Below are 22,428 nucleotides of genomic sequence, written 5' to 3'. Positions count from 1 at the left end.
AGTAAACTGATATTTCCTACTGACACTACAGCAAAAGATAGAAATAACGGACTTAAAACCATTTTTAGCTGGTGAAAATACTACATTTTTCCACACTGACTGACTTTATTTCCAATAACTAGCAGTTACCTAGCAAAGGTTTCCTCCGGAGGGAAGCGTTGCAGCTCCCCATTGGTGTCTTCCATGGTGGTGGGCGGAGCTTCAGGAGGGGACAGGTCATCATCACACAGTTGATGGATGGTGGGACAGGAGAGAAGGTAAGGCGACAAAGAAAGCTCCTGAATACGAGACAGAATGATGTCCTCTGTAGATTGAGAGATGAGCACACGCAGAATGGCAAGAATACCAGACACCCACAACTGCACTGTACCCACTGATGCCTACAGAAGAAAACAGGAAAACAATGAGCCAACTAATAGGATGAAGGTGAGCTTGCATTCAGTTAGACCCATTGCCACAGTGTAAAATCAAGCACCTAAAAATGGGTTGTTCTGAAGAGCTCTGTGAACTCAAGTGTGGTAATGTGAAAGGATGGCACCTTTGCATTAAGCTAGTTTATAAAAATTATACTGCTAGATACTCCACGTCAACTGTAAGAGGAATTATTGAAAAATGGAAGCGATTAGGAACAGCAGCAACTCAGCCACGAAGCAGAAGACCATGTAAAGTCACAGAGTGGGGTCTCTGATTGCTGAGGAGCATGCTGTGTAAAAGTTGCCAAAGCTCTGCTGATTCCATAGCTAAAGAGATCCACACAAATCACGCTTCTCTATTTGGCAACCTTAATGAACGGAATTTCACTCATATGACCACAACTTCACATGATTTTTGACAGCCTCTCTTCATCCTATTCACCTAATAATAATAATAATAATATCTACTGCATGTGGAAAGTAATCTATGCAATGTCTGACTGAAGGTTCTCACTAGTGTAGAAGGTGTGATGAACATGCTCTTCAGTAGCATGTCTACAGGCCGCAGAGAGGAGGGAGCCACTGTCTCAAACAGTGTGTTTAACACACCCAATGCCTCGTGGGAGTCCAGGTGCATCTGTCAAGCACACAGATACAAATCTGTAAAGCACACTTATTTATTCTGAATTTGTGATGAAACTCTTAAAAGAAGAGTCAGGAAGTCGATTAGACAAAGCCGCACTTGCTGTTTGCCAATCATTGGCAGTATGATGTCAGCAATCTGCCGTGAAAGCCTCTTCCATTTATCTTCATTCTCTTTATGGCACTGCTGTAGGACTAGAATAAACATCTCCAGCACCTACACACACACAAACATCCATTATTTTACAAGTAAATCCATGAATGCAATAAAAGCACAATGTTTAGTAACACAGAGTCCAGCACAAAGTGTTACCTGATGGTGTTGTATGAGGCGTAGCAGCATGGACACCACCACCTCCTTCTGCGTGTCCAGCTCCTTCCCTGCATCTGCTTTATTGGAGCCACGCAGCACAAACAGGTCATGTACTATAGGCTGCAGAGCAGGGATTGCTGGGAAATAACGAGAAGCATAAGAATGAACAATTAACTTTTTTAAATTATTAGATTAATGATTAATCTATATGTAATATTATGTGACATTTTAAAGCCAAAAAATGTCGTTTTTGTTTAATTTAGACTCTTTATTCAGTGTTAGTAAATTACAAAATTTGGAATGGTGTTTGTTTTGTTTAACACAGTCGATAAATATTCTGCTCAAGGACGTGAATATATATTCGTATTGTGATTCTACACACCGTGTGTTACTGCCTTCCTGTCACTGGCCATGATGCCATCGCACAGCTGAATGATCTTTGGGATGCTGATGATCTGTTTGGAGTGGTAGCGTTCATAGGACAGCAGAACCAGGAAAAAGAAAATGTTGGGCACAATCTCTTCAGAGTCCCTACACAGAAAAAATAAATCAGTATAGTGCAAACTAATCATTATCTGTATATCTGAGCATGTGCATTAGAGTGTACACTACAGTTCAAAAGTTTGGGGACAGTAAGATTTGTTAGTAAGCAAGGATAAAATAATCTAAATTTACAGTACAAATACAGATCGTCTTACCTGAACTGCCCCACTTCAATATACTCAAACTGCTTCAGCACGAAACCAATAAATACCTGAAACAAACACAGGGTAGTGAAATATTACAACAGTCTATGTCTAACGTAGAAATAAAATAATAGAAAGGTTTGTTTTGATTCTCAATTTTAGTTGAGTAAAGTAGCATTTTGACTCAGTCGGAGTTTGATCCACAGCTCTAAAAGGCTCACCTGGTCTGAATCAAGCAAACAGTAGTTGACCCGGAGCTGCACAAGTTGGGTGAGAAGGTCCAGCACCTGTCTTTGCAGGGCCACTGAGGTGCTGGTGGTGTACTGCTTCAGAGCCTTTATCACCAGCGGCTCAAACAAACGGATGTGATTATGAATGGCATTCTGAAGCACACACACAAGTAGTCTACTATTAGACACTTTAACTGTAGTAAGTTGTCAAGATGTCATTGTTATGTGTTTTAATTATAGTCATGAATTATGGGGCAGCCTACCTTGTCTCCTCGGTGGCGCGTGACATTGGTGATACTTGACCTCAACTGGTTGGAGACTTTCTGCATGACATCAAACCACCTACAGGATCACAGAGATGATGTTTAGTCATAATGGTCCTCTTAATTTTTTTATATTTTATATTATATTTATTTATAGGTACATCTTTCTAAGGAAATATTATACACAAGTCTTCTCTCACTCACCCAGAAGCGTCCTGTTCTTGTTCAGCTTGCACCATGTTTCTGAGGCTGGCATCTGCGAGGGCCTGGGTAAAGTGAGTGTATGGGGCCATGAAGCAGTAATGGTAGAGGCCGGGTCTGGCGCTGGTCGAGCCGAGCCGAAGGGCCTTGCCCTGGGACCGACACGGGTGAGATGAAGCCCCCTCATACTGAGATGCAAGATTGGTCCCAAACAACGCCTTCAACAGCTGTAAACACAGAGCACATGGTGAAGCCAAGGACTTTGTAAGGTCATGGATTAAAACAGAACATTTACATTTATTAATTTTAGCAAATGCTTTTATACAACAGAAGATTTAAGCGTGTCTAACCTGCTGAACACACACAGTGGCCATAGTGGGTTCCCGAGAGAAACACGACTTGAGGTAACCCAGGATCTCTTCAACACACTAGATAGATAAAAACAGGGTTAAAGTTTGTTATGAACATTAATTTTGCTTACTCACTGACAGGATGACATTAGGCTTTGACGTCATACTTTGCCAATATCATGCAGGGTGGCCAACTCAAGCAGCTGTGAAAGGACATCAAGCGCTGACCTCAGGAAACTCCCAAACTTCTCATTGGTGTTGTGAAGGTCTAACGTGACCTATTAGATAATAATAATTATAAGCAAAATGAATCCATTTGGAATGGGCATTTTGTTCATCTTATCCACCTGAATTGAGATTTGAGATATAAAAAAAACATTTATTTAGATATCTTGTTTTGCTTCCCTTAACTAGTTAGAACTAACTGACAATATACACTAAAAATGTTACAAAAGTTAGTTGTGGGTCTAAATGTTTAATGTTTTTAAAGGTATCTTATGCTGACCAAGGCTGCATTTATTCGATTAAAATAAACCCAGTAATAACAGTAACGCGAAATATTTTTACAATTTAATGTACAATGTATTACTGTGACTGCAAAGCTGAGTTTTTAGCATCATTACGCCAGTCTTCAGTGTTACATGATCCTTCAAATTCATTCTAATCTGCTGATTTGCTGCTCAAGAAACATTTCTGATATCAAATTTTGACAAAGGTCGTGCTGCTTAATATGTGCGTGCATTTTTTTCAGAATTCTTTAAATAATACAAATTTGAAAAGAACAGCATTTATTTGAAACAGATCAAGATTATGAAAGTCTTTACTGTCACTTTTGATCAATTTAATGTATCCTTGCTGAATAGGAGTATTAATTTCTTCCAAAAAGGAAAAAAAGATTATGCTGACCCCAAACTTTTGAATAATATTTGCTATATATAATAGACAAAGCAAAACGCTTGACTGCAAACTGACTTTGTAGTTAGCATGTGTAGCTCTCAGTGCATCATAAAGCTTCAGATAAGGAGGGAGGTGATAAAAGCTGCCCAGAGTGGTGGATTTGTTAACTGCTGGTGTCGCTGTGCTGTCCGCTGCTCTGCCTGTATAGAAAAACAGTACAATATACCTGTAAATATTCAATTAATAAATAATAAAAGACCATGAGACTCATTTTCCTTGTTTACTGACAGTGGAATTATTAATATGTATGGTCAACATGTTGAAGGCACTGAAGGTGTGACTGTACCTGTGTTGGCTTCTCCTCCTTTCTTTGGGCTCATGGGGGTGGTGCTCGGCTCCGTCATCTCCTTCTCTTTACCCTTCCGTCTGATTGGACTGAGAGAAGAAGTGTTGCCCAATGAGGGTAAAGTAGCCTGGAAGGAAAGATTAACAGAAATAACAAAGCTTTTAATACCATTGTAATTAATATTACTGATGTGATGTGATAGCATTATGGTAATCAGGATCTATTGAATCCTTTCTTTACCTTGACCGCAGGGCCTGGAGGTGTGTCATCCAACACATGGGCGCAGATGTTGAGGATCTTTAGCAGGTGTGAGAACAGCTGCTCCACCATAACAACCAGAGAGCGGTCGTTAAGAGCAGGCCACGCCTCCTCCACCTTCGAGGGGGCGGGGTTAGACTCCTCCTCTCCAACCCATGGACTCTTCATGCACTTTGGTGCAACGGCTACAAAAACAGGTAGAAAACAACATTTTAAATACAAATGGGCCTAAAAAACAAAGTAAAAATTAAATAAATAGCTCCAGAGATGAGACTTTCATTAGATTTGGATGAACAGAATAAAATAACTTTTTCAATAACTTAACACTCCTAGGCCATTTGGTCATTTCTGACAGATTTAAATTATGTTTATTTTATAAAAATTAGGTTTCCTTAATCGGAGTGGTTTAATATGTGGTGATGAACAAAACGAATAACTTCATTCAATAAGTGGACATAAAGGTGCACTTTGGTGGTCAAAACTGACTGGCTACGGGAAATAAAAAGGAAAGATCATAATGCAGAACACTTATGTAGTAAATAAAATGTAAATATCAACCAATAATAAAATCTACATATCAATGCTAAACAAACACACATAGAAATAAAGTTCTGAAACTATAAACATCTAAAGTGCAAAAGATTAACTTACAGGGGTGTAGATTTTTACTGTAGTGAAGTTCCAAAAGTTTGCTTATTTGCTTATACAAATGATGGTGCAATTGAGAAATTTACACATAAATAAGTCCTAAATAAGACCTAAATAACCAACAATTATATATGCATAGTTGTATTCTTACAACTTTCATTTTAAAAATTACACATTTTCTGTTCTGAGTCAACAAAAGACCCCCAACAGACAAGGGTTTAGCAGGGGTAAAAAACATCTAAATTAACCCCCCCCCCCCAACACCACCAATTTTAATATAAACAATTTTATTATTACTACTTAAGGGAAGATTGTGTTCGAACATTTCTTTAAAAAAAAAAAAAAAAATAATAGTTATATTTTTCTCAAACATAACTGCAAACAGCCAAGGTGTGATTGTGGCTTATCTAATCTAAATGAGTTTGTACCAGCGAGAAGATTTCCAGCCAGTAGCAGAGCAGCCTGATGGGCAGAGAGATCAAGAGGGAACCAGGCAGAGGAGATGAGAGACAAAACCATACTGGCCACACCAACCGTCAGAGACCGCCGCACCTCTTCACTACCACCAGGCTGAGAGAGACTACAGAAGAAGAGAACATTTATACTACTGCTGTGAGTGAAACAAGCAGATAAAACATTGCATTTACATTGACAATGCATATTTGCTTTTTATATTCTTTATACTAACAATATGATAGACATCAAATGTACTGTAAGCTGGTTTTATTCTTGGTACTACAGGAAAAAACTTTATTGCTGTAAAGTTCAGATTTTTCCAAATACAAAAAGTGTATACCTAAAGGAGCGTCCTCGGCTCCGGTACTGGCTGGAGCGGTTGAGATGAAAGACAGAAGAGCTCACAAAGCCACAATGCCAGCCTGTGCTCCAAGTGCACACTGGGAAGGTGTTGGACAAAAGGCACAGAGCCTCACAACAGCCAAACTAGAGAGTACAGAGATTAGATCTTTGGTTCAAATAAGAGCAGCTGTTTGTTACTTCTGTACCACCAAACAGAAGTGTTTCCAACCACGCAGAAGCCCACAGAGGTCTTTAATTGTTTCATTATGGTACTTCAAGAAAAAGTAAGATAACTCAAGACAAAATTAAACTAAAAAAAAGATCAAGTTATGATCTTTTAAATAATAAAAAACAAAAATGTACTGCTCCCGTGGGCTCTTGCTATTTGGAGACAGTCCAATAAAAGCAAAATTTTATAAGAATTTGACTCAAAAGGTTAAGGCACTCACAGTCATGGCTCTGGAAGTGGAGGAGGTGAGGCCGTGGGAGATGGCAGTGATGACCCGAGACAGGTTGTTCTCCACAGTAACATCCGGTGCGTTCTGACTCAGATTGTAGCCACGGTATGTTCTGCAGTGAAGCACATCATATAAAGAATTAGATTTAAGCCAAGTACACAACCATTCAAAACTATGAGGTCAGTAAGATTTTTTAAGAAGTTTCTTATGCTCACCAAGGCTGCTGTAAATTACAGTAATACTGTGAAATATTAGTATTAAAAAAGTAATACTGTCTAATATTCTTACCATTTAAAACAACTATTTTGTATTATAATTTATGGTCAAATTTATGGTAATTTATTCCTGTGACATTAAAGCTGAATTTTCAGCAGCCATTACTCCAGGCTTCAGTGTAATCATTTTAATATGCTCATTTGCTGCTCAAGAAACATTACTTATTATTTACAATGCTGAAAACAGATGTGCTGCTTAATATTTTTGCGGAAATTGTGATACATGTCTTTTCAGGACATTTATTTGAAATAGAAATCTTTTGTAATATCATATTTACTTCATTACTTTCAAAACAATAAATAAATAAATACAAATGAAAGCTACCATTTAAATACGTCAAGCAAATGAAGAATGGCTGTAGTGTACCGTGTAATGGTGCTGACAGTGAACTGTGATGGAGGCTGGGTCTCGTGCATCAGCAGCTGCAGGTAAACACTGCTCTGATCTCGAGCTATGGCCACAACCGGGTCTGTCTGGGCCTGGTCACAGTCATAGAACAACCTGGGCACCAACCTGAGTAGAGAAAGGTTGATTAAAATCAAGAGTGTGAGACCTGTGATGTGCAGTCAGGAGATGTTGAGTCAGAGATGAAATGTCTAAATACCTGCTGATGGTGTTTGCTGCCACATGTCTCACACGTGGGTCCTCATTGCCCAGTAGATAAAGCACAACATCATTCAGAACCCTGTCCTGGAGCCTCAACAACTGATAATATGAAAAATACATTATTCAAATATTAATTACATACAACATTAATTAAAAAATTAATGAAATGTAAAATATTATAAATTATTAATTTTATTTGTATAATAATTAAATTTTTGTAAAATATAAATATGTCATATAACATAAATAAAATATTTATTAAACAACCATATTCAGGAAGTGTAGCTGTTTTTGCAGTTCAGTGTGTGTGTGTGTGTGTTTGTTTTACATATAACACGTTGCTGAACTGGCAATATATTAAATGATGTAAATTGAAAATTTAATTTTTGATGATTGTTTTATACTTTTATTAGGTTTTGTTTTTATACATAAAATCGTGACAAGTATATTCTTCAAAAATGTATCCTTGACAGAAAGTAATACGAGAACAACAAAGAGTGAATTATGACAGAAGTATTATTTTTATTATTCTTTTTAATCATTATTTAATACTAGATTAATAAAACAAATAACAAAAAAAATCATCTTAAATTGAGTAAAGAAAGAAAGATGATATACCCCAGTATAATGATGCTCTCCTTTGTGCAACTTCTCAGTTTTTCGCTCCAAAAAACTTACTAACCTGCCAAACACAGAAACCATAGTTGATTGTAATAATTATATGTTTGTCATTTTTTTCACAACGTTCAGCAGTTATATAGTCAAATATGTGCCTTATAAAAGATTGCATCAATATGTGCTTTACAAAGTTTTCAAATACAAGTTAAGTTTGTGTCCACTTACCGGAAATCTATCTCAGCAAGCGTCTCCAAAAGCTCAGTGCGAACCAGCCAATAGGAGCAGTCCTTCAAGGTCAGCAGATCAATGAGCAGTTGCAGGCCAATTTCACTTAGACTGCCATTGCACAACGCCATGATACAGTGCTGTAGTTGTGTAAAAACACAATATTTATAAATTCCTCTAAAACTAACAGAAAAACATAAACTAGCATTCTTCACGTTTAAAATGATCTGAGGGACATGCATATACATATATATTTTCTCACCCTAACAGCAGCACATGCCATTTTACATGTGACTGAAGATTCATCTTTTAGACTTCGCTGCAGCAGAGGCACAAAGTTTTCGAGTGTCAAAGAGTTTCCTGAGAAAACAAAGACAGAGATTGTGAAGACAGGCTTCAGAGTGTGTGATTCATTAGATCGAGCTGTAGCTGTAGTTTTCACCTGTGACGGAGTGGATCTGGGACAGCCATGCCTCCGGGTTGTAGCGTGTTTTGAGCTGGATGGCTTGGATTAAAGCCCCACACAGGATGGCTGTGGCTCCTCTGATCTGAGGATCCCCATGTTCAATGTACTGCAATACATCACTGATGTACTGTTGCTCTGTTCACACAAAGACAAATTCAGTTATCTACTTTGGTATCATTTCAGTTTTGAGGTCTGTGGCTGTGCCGCTCCTTATTTCTTCCCTTTTTATTCTCCCTGCTCTTTGCTCTATGCCAGATCGTCATCTAATGTTTCTGCGGTCCTGTTGGTTCCCAGTGTGTCCTGCCCCGCCACACCCTGTCTTATCTTGCCGTGGCTAAGTATTTTCCCTTACGGGGTAGTTTCTATTTACTTTGTTTTATTTTTGAATTATGATAAAGACTGTTGAGTCCTTGACTCGTCCCTAGCAAAAACGAGACAGATATGTACAAAAAAGACAGAAACTAAATAAAAGGTCATCTAAAGACAAAACAAAATGTCAAACAAAAATAAAAGCAAATGTAGAATTTATAAACAAAAAAAAATTACAAAACAAAAACCAAATCCAACCAAAACGAACCAAAACAAAAAATGTCAAAACAAATAACGAACCAAACCAAACCAAAAGAAAACAAAACAAAAAGACACAAAAGCAAGAGTGTGATTCAATGGACCCATACATTAACAGAATCCTTGGATAGTGGTCAGTGTTTTTCTCACCATCTGGTTGTTGTCCTTCCAGTGGCTGCAGGTAGAGTTTGTTAAAGAAGGCTTCGGGTAGAAGAGTTGCTGCTGCCCCCACACAGCTGACGGCTAACGCCTTAACGCTCACACGGATCTCATTATCAGGAACCAGCCCTACAACACACACACAGACTAATTATTTAATGAAGAAAGACACTAATGTTCAACTAGCAAACACCAACACCCAAAAGCACTTGCATGCTATTGTGACAAATACAGAGTCAAACAACACATGAGAGTAAATGTATTGTTTCCCACCATTTCTTTGGCCGGTGAGCAGGAAAGATGCAGCCAACAGCCGGACACAGTGCACCAGAGGCTCTTCTTTTAGGTCAGTATATTGCCCAATATCTCCTTTAATCCTAGATGGCTAATACACACACAATACATACAAAATATTCACAGGATTTGCAGTTTAACTACTAGATCTCCGTAAAGAATCTGTGAAAAACTGAGATGAACAATATTATTCATTTGGACTATAAAGACCATGTACGTGTTTACCTTGTTGTCGAGTTCTGCGGGTTCCAGAACCTCTTCCTTTGGTATGAATCGATCCACACTGCTATCAGATGATTGCCTGTTGTGACCTTTTCCCTCCAGAAGATGGGGCTTACTTAAAGCTGACGACAAGAGAAAGCAGAACTGTGAGTTAAAAGGATGACTAATAAACATGTGCACTTGACACACAAGTTAGACCATCAGAGCAGGGTGCATTTCTGAGAAAGAGTACAAAATGAACATGTACCCAGTGCTGACTGAGAGAAAGGTTCTGGTATTTTGTCAGGTGGTGGAGCTGTGCCCTCCTCCTCCTCATCCTGAAGTGTGCCGATCTGCATCCCTGAGTACTGACTCTCACTGCCGTCCAGCACCTAAACATCACACACACACACACACACATATATATATATACACTATATACTATATATATATATATACACACACACATACACACACTTATATACATGCACACATACATACACAAATGGACCAAACTCACAAACAAGCATAAACATTCACATCAACTCATTCATGCAAATGCACACAAAGAACAGGAACAGTCAGACATGCAGTATCACTTTAGGAACTCAAATATTGCTTGATCACAACTTACTTTTGCATAATAATAATAATAATATGCATGTCAAGACAATTTTGGGCCTCACAAAAAAACAAAAGTAGGGTGTTAATCTATTGTCAGCTGCATTACCAGAACATATCGAAGACTTACTAGATATTAGTTTATATAATTTTAGTCTCCTAATTTGGCAGAAGGGAGCTTGTGGCCAGAGATTATAGCTTTTATCAAAACAGGGAAATGGCTCAAATTCAATCCAATGTTATTTTAGTATTATTTATATCATTTATATATATATATATTTTTTTTAATATAATCAGTTTTCATACGTTTTATTCATTTGGTTATCTGCTGTGTAACTAACTTTTATTCGTTTTTGGGTTTTTTTATATTTCTATTTAGCTTTAATTTATTTAACTTGTGTATTTCATCCAATACTTTTTAATCAAAAGCTTTTTTTTTCAATAAACAAAAATTATTTTTAAAAGTTTCAGTTTTAGTTAACAATAACAACACTGATTTATGATAAAATGAAGCCCTTAAAACTGATGTCAGATCAACTTCAGTGTTGTTGGGACAAGGTCTTTAATCACAGGTCCAGAATCAGGGAAATAAAAGGCATTCGAACACCTCAGGAAAGAGGCCGTGCATGTGGGGGGTGGAGCAAATTAGGGGCGGGGTTCTATCGGGGTGGGGAAGAGCAACAATAGCCTCACCCCCCGTCCTCTGCTGACCTGGTCACTACTGCTAGAGGAAGAGATGGCAGAAAAGGTGGAAGAAGTAGTCGAGGTAAAGGAGGAGGAAGAGGATGGCCTGTAGAGAGATGACTCGCTGTCGGAGTGCGGGTCCGGCCCTTCTGTGGGTGTTGGGGAAGGTGGTGAATAGGTCCGATAACGTCTGCTGGTGCTGGTGACACTTACGAGCTCGGCACAGTCTGAAGGCGTCACGGCAGAGTCCGGCCCCTCCGTAGTCGTCTGGGAACTGTCACTAGGGGGCGATGATGACACGGCTCCCGTCAACATCTGGTTGCCTTCGGTTACTAAGTCACCGGACGTGCTGACGACCCCGGCACCCCCGCTTGAGCTGCGACTTAGCATGTCCTCCTCATCTTCCTCATCTGGAGTATCAGGCCCTACACCCTGCTCTGATGCACTCAGGTCCACTGAGTCTCCCGGCTGCAAGGCATGCTGGGAGGAGCGTGGCTGCTCTGTGATGATGTCAGATGTGCCAAGAGACGAAACGCCCGATGAGGAGGGAGCTTCACTGGAGCTGTCGCCACCAACCGAGGCTTGAGGAAAGTGACAGAGAAAAACAAAGCAATTAACCCTGTCATACATTACATCCAATGCATTTGTTTGAATTCAAGGAGTATGAACAAATAAAAATGAACTAATATTTTTTTTTTTTTAAGAAAGCAAAATTCAAGCCCATGATACTCTGGGCTACGGGAGTTTTGTGAAATTTCTAGCATGTTGCTGTGTGGTTGTTAAGGTGCTCAATCAAAACAACGAATCCTCAAATCTATTCTAGAAAAATTAGCATCCAATTTTGTGGTCAGAAACTGAAAAGGTAAAACCAAAAATATTGTGAAACATTATAACAATTTAAAATAACTGTTTTCTATTTTAATATATTGTAAAATCTAATTTATACCTGTGAGGGCAAAGCCAAATTTTCTGCAACCATAACTCCAATCTTCAGTGTCACATGATCCTTCAGAAATCATTCTATTATGCTGATTTGGTGCTTAAGAAACATTCATTCATTCAATTTTGTATTTATTTATCTATTGTTCTCAATAAAAATGTATTAATATTAATGTTAAAAACAGTTGTGTTCGCTTAATATTTTTGTGAAAATTATAATACATTTTGTTCATAACTTTTTGATGAAGTTCAAAAGAACAGCATTTTATAAAATTATAAATTAAATATTTTATCAACTATTAAATATTTAATCAATTTGGAGCATCCTTGCTCAACAGAACTATCGTTCATTAAAATCTTACTGAATTTTTGAACAATAACATATATAACATTCTGATTCCTTAATATGACTCTGGTCCCTCTTTCAGGTTACTTTATGAGATGTTAATGCAGATTTTTTTTTTCATCTATCAGGAGAAATTCACAAGTCTTCCAACGTAACAGTACTCCTCTCCTCAACTTACCAGAGAACGATCCTGTGGTGACCTCTGCCCTCTCAGGGTCATCCTCCAAACCCTCTTCTTCACCTGACAACAGCTTTCCTGAGAGAAGCACAACATACAAGGCTTATTACAATACAACAAACATTTTCTATTTTAAACACCATTCTAAATTTCTGTAACAGTCTAAAACTCCAACTGCACATTCAGTATCAAAACTGCTCTAATAACATGCCACAGACAGCCCTCGAAACAAACAAAGAAACATGTCAGTAGGTTAGATGCAAAAGAAGGGCAGTCAAGAAGTCACCTTTCTGCTTCCTGAAGAGGAGAGGACTGCATGTTGACCCACCGGCTGTAAGCAGGAAACATGAAGTGAAGAGAGCAGAAAAAGCTCAAAAATTAATTTTGAGGGTTAGCGGAAGGAAGAACAGAGGATGAAGATCACATGCATCGTGAAAATTGCTGCAGTGAATTTTGAAGTAGTTATCAAACAGAATAGGCAATATTAAGAAGCAGTGTGGGAAATATTAAGAGGGCTTGTCATTAGTGAGTAACAAAGATTAATTAAAATACAAAAAGAGAACTTTAACCATTTAACAACTTCAGATAATAAATCCAAACATAACAGATGATTACTCCACAAATGGAGGTTGACCAATAGTTATAGTTTTATGGGTCATCGTAAAAAGCATTGCTCAATGTTCTCTACATTATGTAAATATTTCATATGAATTAAAAATAAAAATAATAAATTTGTCAATTTTTTTATGTGTAATTAGTTAAGCCATTACTGTTAATTTCAAAATAAAGTTTGCCCATTTTTAACATTAAGGGAATTGTTTTCATTCATATTACCGATTCTAAAAACAATCGGCCGATTAATCTGTTACGGACTATGATTTCCATTTTTAGTTATATTTTTATTCATACTTAATTTGATCCGCTAACTCCAGCACTCCATTCTAATTCTATTCTTTAAAAAAAAAATCTTATCCCTTTTAGACTGGCACTCTATTCATTTACTGCTTGTTTTCTTAAAAAAAAAAAAACTAACACTAGCTTTTCTAATCTTTTTGTATTCCATCTATTGGTTTTCTTTTTATTTATTATACAATTAACAAAAGCAAAAAAGGCCTCTAACACTAGCTTGCTCTATTCTTTTTCTATTCTATTGGTTTTCTTTTTATTATATAATAAAAAAAATAAAGAAAACTTGCTACATGTACTACGTTAAGCTAAATGAGACTTGTTATAGCACTTGCATATCATTGCCCTTTTGTTGATTTTGATTGCTTCCATTGTCCTCATTTGTAAGTCGCTTTGGATAAAATGACTAGTTATCGGTATCGGCCACTATCAGTCGCTCTCTACTTATGAAAGTCCCTTACATACCCAACACAAACCTTATTTTCTCATAGGATGCTTCTTCACTGACTGTAAAACAGAGATGACTGACCAAACTATTACGGCATGATCACTGATGAGATAAATGCAACGGACTGTATAAATGCAATATTTACCAATAAGCTCGAGAATGCTGCCACTGCGTGCACGGCTCTCAGTCTCTTCTCTGAAGACACTGGTGTGTGATATTTTGCCACATGTGATGAGTACGTTCAGGAGCTCAGGGGGAGGAGTGCGAAACACCTGCTGCAGAAGCTCCAGAGATGCGGTTACCACATTATGATCCCAGTGCTGCGTGTAGTGCAGGGTCAGTTCATAGACCTAAGAAACAAAGAATAGAGTTTACATGTACACAAACACACAGCAACACACAATGAATCACAACAACATAACAAAAATCCTGAAAGTTCAGCTTTACTGAATGTAGTGTAGGAAATTCAATATATGATTAAGGGGGAGCCTGTTTTCCATCATACCAATAAGTCAAATCACAAGAATACAATGAGCTTTTTCAACTCTGGTACCTGAATGAGCTGCTCAGGTGTAGGGGTGACATCTGCCTCTTTACGAACGAGCCCAAAGCTGCCCTTCAGACTGGTGTTAGGAGCCTGCTGCTGAAGAAGAGGCATCAGGTAGCGCAATGTCAGTAATACACCCAGAACCAGGTGACTGGAATGTTCCTCATCCACCGGCACTACCAAACCTGAGAGAGAAAACAGCAAAATGAATTAAGACATCTGAAGCACACCGTTTTCACCATGTTTTTCCAGTGTACGTGTTTCAGAGTTTGTGTGAGCGTCCTACCGAGCAGCACGTTGAGGAGCCAGGTGTAGAAGTAGTGTGTTCTGCGTGAGTGCTGACACACGCTGACAGCCGAGCTGGCCGCTGTTCGGCGAATAGTGGGAGAACTGGACTTCAGATTGGCAACAAAGGCCTTCAGCAGCATCTACATACACATTCAGAGTGAAATCATAAGTGCCACATTCAAAGTGATTGGGATAAGAATCATTTATTGAATATGATAAGAATGTGAATGAGTAATTTAAACAGGAAGTGAGATTATGAAATCATATTGTTTAATTTGCTTTATTGATTATTATAATACTTTCTTGAAAAAGTATTATGGTTTCCACAAAAATATTAAGCAGCAAAACTCTTTTCAGCATAAAATCATTAAAAAAATCAGCATATTAGAATGTTTTCTGAAGGATCATGTGACACTGAAGACTGAAGTAATGGTTGCTGGAAATTCAGATTTTCTATCACAGGAATAAATTGCATTTTTAAAATAATATTTCACAATATATAGTTATATAAACAGTTTTACTGCATTTTTGATCTAATAAATGCAGCACTGGAGAGCGTTAGACACTTCTTTCAAAAACATAAAACAATTTTACAGACCCTAAACTTTTGAAAGATTGTGTATTCTGTATAATATTTAAACTGTTAGCCGATTAAGCACTCCTGGAGTGTTTGCATAGCTACACAATTTGATTTGTCCTTGTCTCCTGTCTTTCCAAGGACCTTCACTTGACCTCGCATGTGAAATTTGTGTAATAATGACTTTAGCTGGATTTAAACATAAGAAAACAGCACTAAACTGACAAGTCTCCTGTCTTTAAATGTAAATGTGTTCTTGGCAAAGGAACAGACTCTTTCCGTCTCCTACTGATGTGAGGGAGAGGGGGCTCATGGATAATTAAATCCAGTCTGAGTCACATTCCATATTGAGAAGATGATGTCACCACTGTGCATTCACGGCTTCAGACAGTGAGAGAAGATAACATTGTGGGAAATCCTGCACTGAGGTGCCAAATCAACATTCAGACAAACATTCAGCTAAACCATAAAACACAGTGTACAGTGGTTTCCTTTGAGTTTTTTCTGTTTTCAATCTCTTTCTTTGTAGTACTGAACTCACAAATTTTAGTTATTACCTTGATCTCTCCATCGTTGGCGAAGTGTCCCAGGGCAGCCATGATTTTAGGAATTGAAGAAGAAAGAGTTTCCTGCACAGTCTCCTCCTGACGTTTAGTGATCCGTGTCAGACATGGCAGAAGATTCACAAGGTACGGCCTGAGGAGAAAAAAAAAGAGATATAAGAAGAGGATTCATCTGTGTTTGCTGATCATTACAATTAGAAGCATGATTTTCATTTTGTAAACCAACCCAATATCAGTTTCACTTATTCCTGAGCAGACCAATAGAAGTAACCGACTAAGTCAATAAGCATACCTGCATTTCTGAGGTCGCACTAGGTGAGCAAGCTCAGCAAACCTCCACAAGGCTGCCCGCAGACTCCGAGAGGCAGCGTTCTGTGAGAATAGACAGAGCAGTGCTTTATTAGTGATCTGTACATTTCCCTAGAGAAAACAAGACCCCTGTACCTACGAAAACTATATGGCATGCCATTTCCAAAAACTCACCTAGAAAAAAATAATAAAGCATTGTTTGAACCAAGAAGAAAGCAAAATGAATCACAGACCAACTGTCTATTTGCGCCCAAAGAATAACAAAATAATATAACCAATCAGACAAAATATTCCTTGTGCTCAGAATCCTATACCAGAATTGAACTCTCTCTCATATGGAAGCCCGTTTCCGCCACTGAATAAAAATGTAAAAAAGGTTATTGCGACTTTTAATCTCACAATTCTGACTTTTTTCTTAGAATTGTGAGATATAAACTCCCAATTGTGAGTTAAAGTCCAGTTTTGAGGTGGAGGGGGAAGACTGATATGTTCTCAGAATTGCGAGTTTATATCTCACAGATCTGAGAAGAAAAAAAAAAAAAGGTCAGAATTGCGAGAAACAAGACGAATTTTTGTTACATCCAAATCGCATAAAAAGAATACAATCTGATTCACCTTTTTAATCTCTTTGTACAATTCAAGCTGCAGCCTAGGCAAGTTGGAATCCATCAATGCCTGCAAGAAATTATTTAATGTAAATGTACATTTCATAATAATGTAATTTAATGTAACTGTAATCATCATTAGAGTCCAAATAAATATATATGAGATACATAAAGTGTACATAACTTACTTTGATGATTTTGTTGAGGCACTCATCTGCCACCATCCTGACGTCAGACTCCTTGTCGTCGCTGCACAACAAGAACATTTCCATAGCGATTCCGAGAAGTTTCTGGAACTCTGGAGATGTCCTGATAAAGTCACAGTGAAAAGGTGTCAGTGGAATGACATACACTACATACACAGCTGTGACAGCAATACTAGTTTGCTAAAAAACAATGTAGGCTAAAACTTTCAAATTAGCAGCGGCCCAGATAAAATATGTGCATTATGTATATTTTGTCCTAACAAAAGCAATTTGGCTTAGCCACTCATTCAGATTATTATAAAAAAGAAGGAGGCTATACATTTGAGTGTGGTCTGTTCCTCTTTAAATCCAGCTGTTACTATCAGCAAAATTACCCTCAAACACTAACAGCTCCAAGACAATGTCGTTGTGTTGTTATGAAGCTGTTGTGCAGTCTAGCAATAATACTGTTGGCCAAAAAATAAATGGTAGCTAAAAAACCAGGTTGTGGCTACACAGTTAAGCAAAGAATGTAGCCTCGAGTCTGATGCAGCAAAATGAATAATAAACTTCATATTGCTGCATTGTGTATATGACCTGTACTGTTGATGGTGCTCCAGATTCAGCTCTTGTTTAGCGTTAGGATGAGTGCAGCAAGGCCAGTAAAGCCAAAACAGTAGGAAATTAGCTGTTATGACTATAAGACCATTTAGAAGTAAATTCTACCATTAAAATTTCCAAAAACCATGTCAAAGCCCATGACCGTTTTTACCCAAGTTCCCAAGTTCAGCCAGGATTTCACAACATCTGTATTGTCCCTAAACTTTTGAACAGTAGCATATATGCTGACCTACAGGTGAAGGACTATTAAAAACATCTGTGCGGGCTTTCTAAAGTTTACTTTAATTTACTGCCATTGTTTTTCCAAACAGATTTATTTTGTATTCAAGTGTAGACAAGCTGAGAGACCTGAACTTCAAGCATGCTGGCACTCACATTAAAATTTGCTAGGCCACTTGTAATAATTCAGGATTTTTAATCTTGAATACCTTCATTGAATTTGCATTATAAGGGTGAAAAAACATCAACAGGCTTTTGCCAACGACTCATAAAATGTGACCAATCTGATTATCCTTAATCCGATGTGTCCGTCCATTGACTATTGCATACCTCAGTGACTGTGCCACGATGTTTTCACATATCGTCAGGCAATGAGTCACTCTGTCCTTTTTGGTTGTAGCAAGGTCTTTTTTCCTGCAAGAAAACACAATATTACTGGGAATGTCACGAAAAACAAACATAAACTGAATTTATAACATTTGATTAAACACATGAATAACATCTCCAGCACATATTTTCTATTTGATAATATGCACCTTAACATGAATAGAAGCAACTGAGTTATAAATCTGACATTAATCTGTAAAGTCAGTGAGTATATTATGTTGTTGCCACAGTTGTCAGCCAGATACTGTTTATTTTCCAATACCGATTACCGAAATTCATTAGGTTAATGTAATCTTGCTAACAATGCAGCAATAAAGCTGTTCTTCTGGACCACAGCACATAACATCACTGTTCACTTGTGGTGATTTACAACAAATCTGAATTTGTTTAAACACAACCAAATGACTTCAGCAGATGAGTAATATGTAATAGGTCATTTTTTACAGTGGTTGACGCACTTAGAGGCTTGGCAGACAGGTCCTTTAACATCTAAAATGGTACCAAACAGTTTATATCTGGACATTTTAGAATAAGAATCATAATGAGCTTTATTGCCAGGTATGTTTACATATACAAGGAATTGTTTTTTTAGTGACAGAAGCTCCACAGTGCAGCTTTTTTTATTTTATCCAGAAAAATGTCAACCTGTCTCATTAACAGAGCATTAATTCATTCATTTTCATGAATTAACATATGCTCAGAGCCGATCGAATGCAAAGTCAACTATTCAAATGATTCTTAAATGTCTCTTAAATGAGGAAATGTCTTCATTTATTTACACACAACTGCCATCCGATGTCTTTGTAACGCATTTATTTTCAGGTATTTATTTTCAGCGATGACCACTAGAATATTAATATTATTTACATTTTTCTCTTTTATTATAGTTATATCACATTATTACTCAGTACTTGAAAACTGACTGTATTCAGACTCAACACTTCACAAGAATTGAAATACATATTCAGCTTATAAAAAAATGAAAATGGCCAGACAAAACTAGGTGATTTCGAAAAGATTTTAAGTATGACTGTGGTGACAATTCAATACACGGAGCTGAAAATTGCATTGAAGAAATCTGTCAAAGTGTATAATAAATATCTGACACAATTTTTGGTATCTGATGGTACGGAGTCACCTTAAGTGGCATGCAAGGAAAAACACGTCTTGTAAGAAGATGTAAAAATGAGAAGATGAACAGATTCATATAAATACTTAATATACACAAACAAACAAGGCTGTGTGACACTTCTAAGGTGTTGAGTGTCATGTGATTTTAAGACCAAGGCGACAACAATAACCAGCTTTATACGAGAAAACATACTGCCCTCCAGCATGTGATGCCAACATTACTATAGCGACTGTGTCAGGTGATGAAGATGAAGATGAAGAAGCAGCAGCAGTAACATGAGCTCAGCACTCACTGTTTCTGGACGAGCTCCTCGGCCGACAGCGGGCCTTGCTGCTGCTGGAATGATTTGAGCGACTCAAACGCTTTCATCAACTTCTCCATGGTGGCCATTTTAGCAGAAGCACTTGTCTAGATGTAGTCTGACTGGAGAGCTGGTAATATTTACAAACTCAACGCTTCAGCCAGAGTAAGAGCCGAAGGGAAACTGAAGCTGTCGCCGCTTACAGTGGCCAAAACCCCCTCGAATCCGATCTAATTTCCCCACACCATCCGATTATGACCGATATTCAAACCAAATATTCTGAAAGCATTTGAAAACATATCCAGTTCTGAAAGCCATCTTAAAGCAGAGTAAAGAGAGCAACGGTTCTGCTGTATTTCCGGGTTAATATAACTCCTGTCAAAATTAAAGTCTTCTTTGTCATAATAAAACATATTATCCACGACGACGTTTATATCTGTAGGGAGTTTGAGTGGCATGTTTTTGATTCTTATACAAAACTATCGCGAGATTATTTACAAATGTTAGATCTGACTTGCCTTCAATCACTGTATGCAAAATGTATGTAAAAAAATGAAAATTAACAAATTGCATACACCTGGTTGAATTTATCTTTTCATGAAAAAATGTTAAAAGCAAAGACAAAGATTTTTTATTATTGTCTGAATGTAAAGCATAAAACATATAGGCTAATGTACAACACGTGTTATCCACCATCTTTAAAAAACTGTATTCTGTCCATATAGGAAGAGCAAGACTATGATAATGAGTCTGAATTAGGCTTCAAATTCAAGAAAATCGAATATAATATAGAGATCGTTTCTAATGTGTAATTTAGCAGGTGTGATGTTATAATATGTGAATACTTCTTTATGCATTAATAAAAAAAAACTAAATCATACAAAAACGTTCAAATTATTTTAAATAAACAGCAAGTGTTTTTGAATGTCATCTCAATTAACTGTCAGATTAAGAAGAGGCGTAGTAATTTATCATATTATAGGAGTACACAATGTCTCTCTTGACTTTCAGATATATTACATTTTTCTACTGATTCTTTAACCATTTCTCAGTCACAAAGAGTGGAAAAAGGCATCAGAATAATCATACTCTATGGCTTAAAAAATAAGCATTTAATATTCATATTCACAAATGTAAAGTTTTTTTTGTTCACATGACAAGTCGTTCCAGTTTTCCTGGCTTGGTAGTCCAGTAAACATCTCTACACATTCTTCAATTCCACTATTGTTAGGTTCTCCTGTTGCCCAGAACTTGAACATAAAAGTTTTAATTAGAAGAAATCTCTTCACTGTAAACATTGTGTTTCAACATATATTTAGATATTGTGTGTGTGTGTGTGTGTGTGTGTGTGTGTGTGTGTGTGTGTGTGTGTGTGTGTGTGTGTGTGTAAAAGTCAGATCTCACTCTTTGATTACTTCCGTGTTGTCCACCCATTTCCACACTCCCTCAGTAACATTTTCAGAGAGGCCAATCCAAACATTAATTTTTAAATTAGACATGAATTCCTGTTGCAGCCCATATGAAAAGAAATGGTTAGCACCCAGGTGGGCAAAATGATTTGAATGATAATAGTACATGTATGTATGTTTATGTTTACAGACACAGTTAAACTGTCAGGTTTCATGTATTACTGAAACAAAGGTTTGTCTCTGTTTGCACTCTCACTGACCTGTTCCTCTGGACTATTTATGATCACCAGATAAGCTCCTTTCTCAGCACAGCTGTGTCTGCTCTCATTCCATGACAACATTGTAGCAGAGACACAATAAATATAAGAGGAAACGTTGCCCCTTCCTGTCATGCACCCTTAAAAGAATATAGTTGTAAAAAATGACTGTGTCACAGAGCAGTGTATGTACGAATAAGTAATGCTGAGGTGAAACTAACTACAATATTTAGACAATATTTACCTAACAACTAGTAGCAGCTTTTCTAAAGTCTGTACTTTTTTCATTTGGATTTTTTCACTAGCCTGCAGCTGATCTCTCTCTATAGTCAGATTGTAGTAACGTCTGTTCAGATAGTCCTGATCATCCATACATTGGTCATAGTCAGTCTTGAACTGGACAGTGTCTGCTCTGTACTTGAATGCTAGAGCTATGATCCAGCCAGCAGAATACCAAACAGCAACGCCAGGCACACAACCACCACTTTGCAGATCTTTGAAGAGCCTAAATGAAATAGAAAACACAGGCTAGTCTACATTTACAACAGCATTATCATTCAAATGTACTATATTTTGTAGCCTACCTGTTTCCTGCAGCTCAATCTGGTTGATTTGAGACTTTGGAATCCTTGCAGTGAATTGTATGCCGCCACTGATGTGCTGATACAGTTGACTGTGTTCGCTCTGTCCATTTCTGTATCTTTCCTACTGAAACTGATTTAAGTTTAAATCCTACCTGTGTGAAAAGCAGCCTGCAGTTTCAAATTTCATGGCTATTTGGGTAGCTACAGTGGGGATCGAAAGTTTGGAACCCCTTGCAGAATCTGTGAAAATGTGGATAATTTTACCAAAATAAGAGAGATCATACAAAATGCATGTTATTTTTTATTTAGTACTGTCCTGAGTAAGATATTTTCCATAAAAGATGTTTACATATAGTCCACAAGACAAAAAAAATAGCTGAAATTATTAAAATAACCACATTCAAAAG

At 37.4% G+C, this 22,428-nt stretch overlaps 1 protein-coding gene across 3 annotated transcripts in view; it reads right to left on the bottom strand.

The window, feature by feature from the left end:
* LOC306873435 (huntingtin-like) overlaps positions 1-20,097 on the bottom strand; it is a 43,250-nt gene extending 23,153 nt beyond the window's left edge. For 2 of the 3 annotated variants that reach the window (XM_079422717.1, XM_079422718.1), the window contains exons 1-39: positions 19,763-20,097; positions 18,282-18,365; positions 17,115-17,235; positions 16,937-16,996; positions 16,305-16,384; positions 16,007-16,145; positions 14,871-15,012; positions 14,591-14,769; positions 14,183-14,387; positions 12,970-13,014; positions 12,684-12,761; positions 11,434-11,801; positions 10,184-10,307; positions 9,940-10,058; positions 9,694-9,805; positions 9,412-9,549; positions 8,671-8,829; positions 8,491-8,588; positions 8,229-8,368; positions 8,004-8,067; positions 7,384-7,484; positions 7,146-7,292; positions 6,495-6,615; positions 6,044-6,189; positions 5,676-5,827; positions 4,582-4,784; positions 4,342-4,468; positions 4,071-4,195; positions 3,266-3,376; positions 3,099-3,176; positions 2,752-2,975; positions 2,548-2,626; positions 2,276-2,437; positions 2,067-2,122; positions 1,751-1,899; positions 1,369-1,505; positions 1,156-1,272; positions 928-1,050; positions 130-380 (exon numbers count right to left, since the gene is read on the bottom strand). In XM_079422717.1, coding sequence (XP_079278843.1) covers positions 130-380; positions 928-1,050; positions 1,156-1,272; positions 1,369-1,505; positions 1,751-1,899; positions 2,067-2,122; positions 2,276-2,437; positions 2,548-2,626; positions 2,752-2,975; positions 3,099-3,176; positions 3,266-3,376; positions 4,071-4,195; positions 4,342-4,468; positions 4,582-4,784; positions 5,676-5,827; positions 6,044-6,189; positions 6,495-6,615; positions 7,146-7,292; positions 7,384-7,484; positions 8,004-8,067; positions 8,229-8,368; positions 8,491-8,588; positions 8,671-8,829; positions 9,412-9,549; positions 9,694-9,805; positions 9,940-10,058; positions 10,184-10,307; positions 11,434-11,801; positions 12,684-12,761; positions 12,970-13,014; positions 14,183-14,387; positions 14,591-14,769; positions 14,871-15,012; positions 16,007-16,145; positions 16,305-16,384; positions 16,937-16,996; positions 17,115-17,235; positions 18,282-18,365; positions 19,763-19,860 — 5,162 coding nt within the window. In that variant the 5' untranslated portion in view covers positions 19,861-20,097. The remainder of the gene's footprint in view (positions 1-129; positions 381-927; positions 1,051-1,155; positions 1,273-1,368; positions 1,506-1,750; positions 1,900-2,066; positions 2,123-2,275; positions 2,438-2,547; positions 2,627-2,751; positions 2,976-3,098; positions 3,177-3,265; positions 3,377-4,070; positions 4,196-4,341; positions 4,469-4,581; positions 4,785-5,675; positions 5,828-6,043; positions 6,190-6,494; positions 6,616-7,145; positions 7,293-7,383; positions 7,485-8,003; positions 8,068-8,228; positions 8,369-8,490; positions 8,589-8,670; positions 8,830-9,411; positions 9,550-9,693; positions 9,806-9,939; positions 10,059-10,183; positions 10,308-11,433; positions 11,802-12,683; positions 12,762-12,969; positions 13,015-14,182; positions 14,388-14,590; positions 14,770-14,870; positions 15,013-16,006; positions 16,146-16,304; positions 16,385-16,936; positions 16,997-17,114; positions 17,236-18,281; positions 18,366-19,762) is intronic. The other variant, XM_079422719.1, reaches the window with a different exon arrangement.
* Between the last annotated feature and the right edge of the window lie 2,331 nt (positions 20,098-22,428).

Source organism: Barbus barbus, assembly GCF_936440315.1.
Source record: "Barbus barbus genome assembly, chromosome: 8".
In the NCBI taxonomy this organism is placed as follows: domain Eukaryota; kingdom Metazoa; phylum Chordata; class Actinopteri; order Cypriniformes; family Cyprinidae; genus Barbus; species Barbus barbus.
The sequence above is the reverse complement of the archived record's forward strand: the minus strand, read 5'-3'. Positions and strand labels throughout refer to the sequence as shown.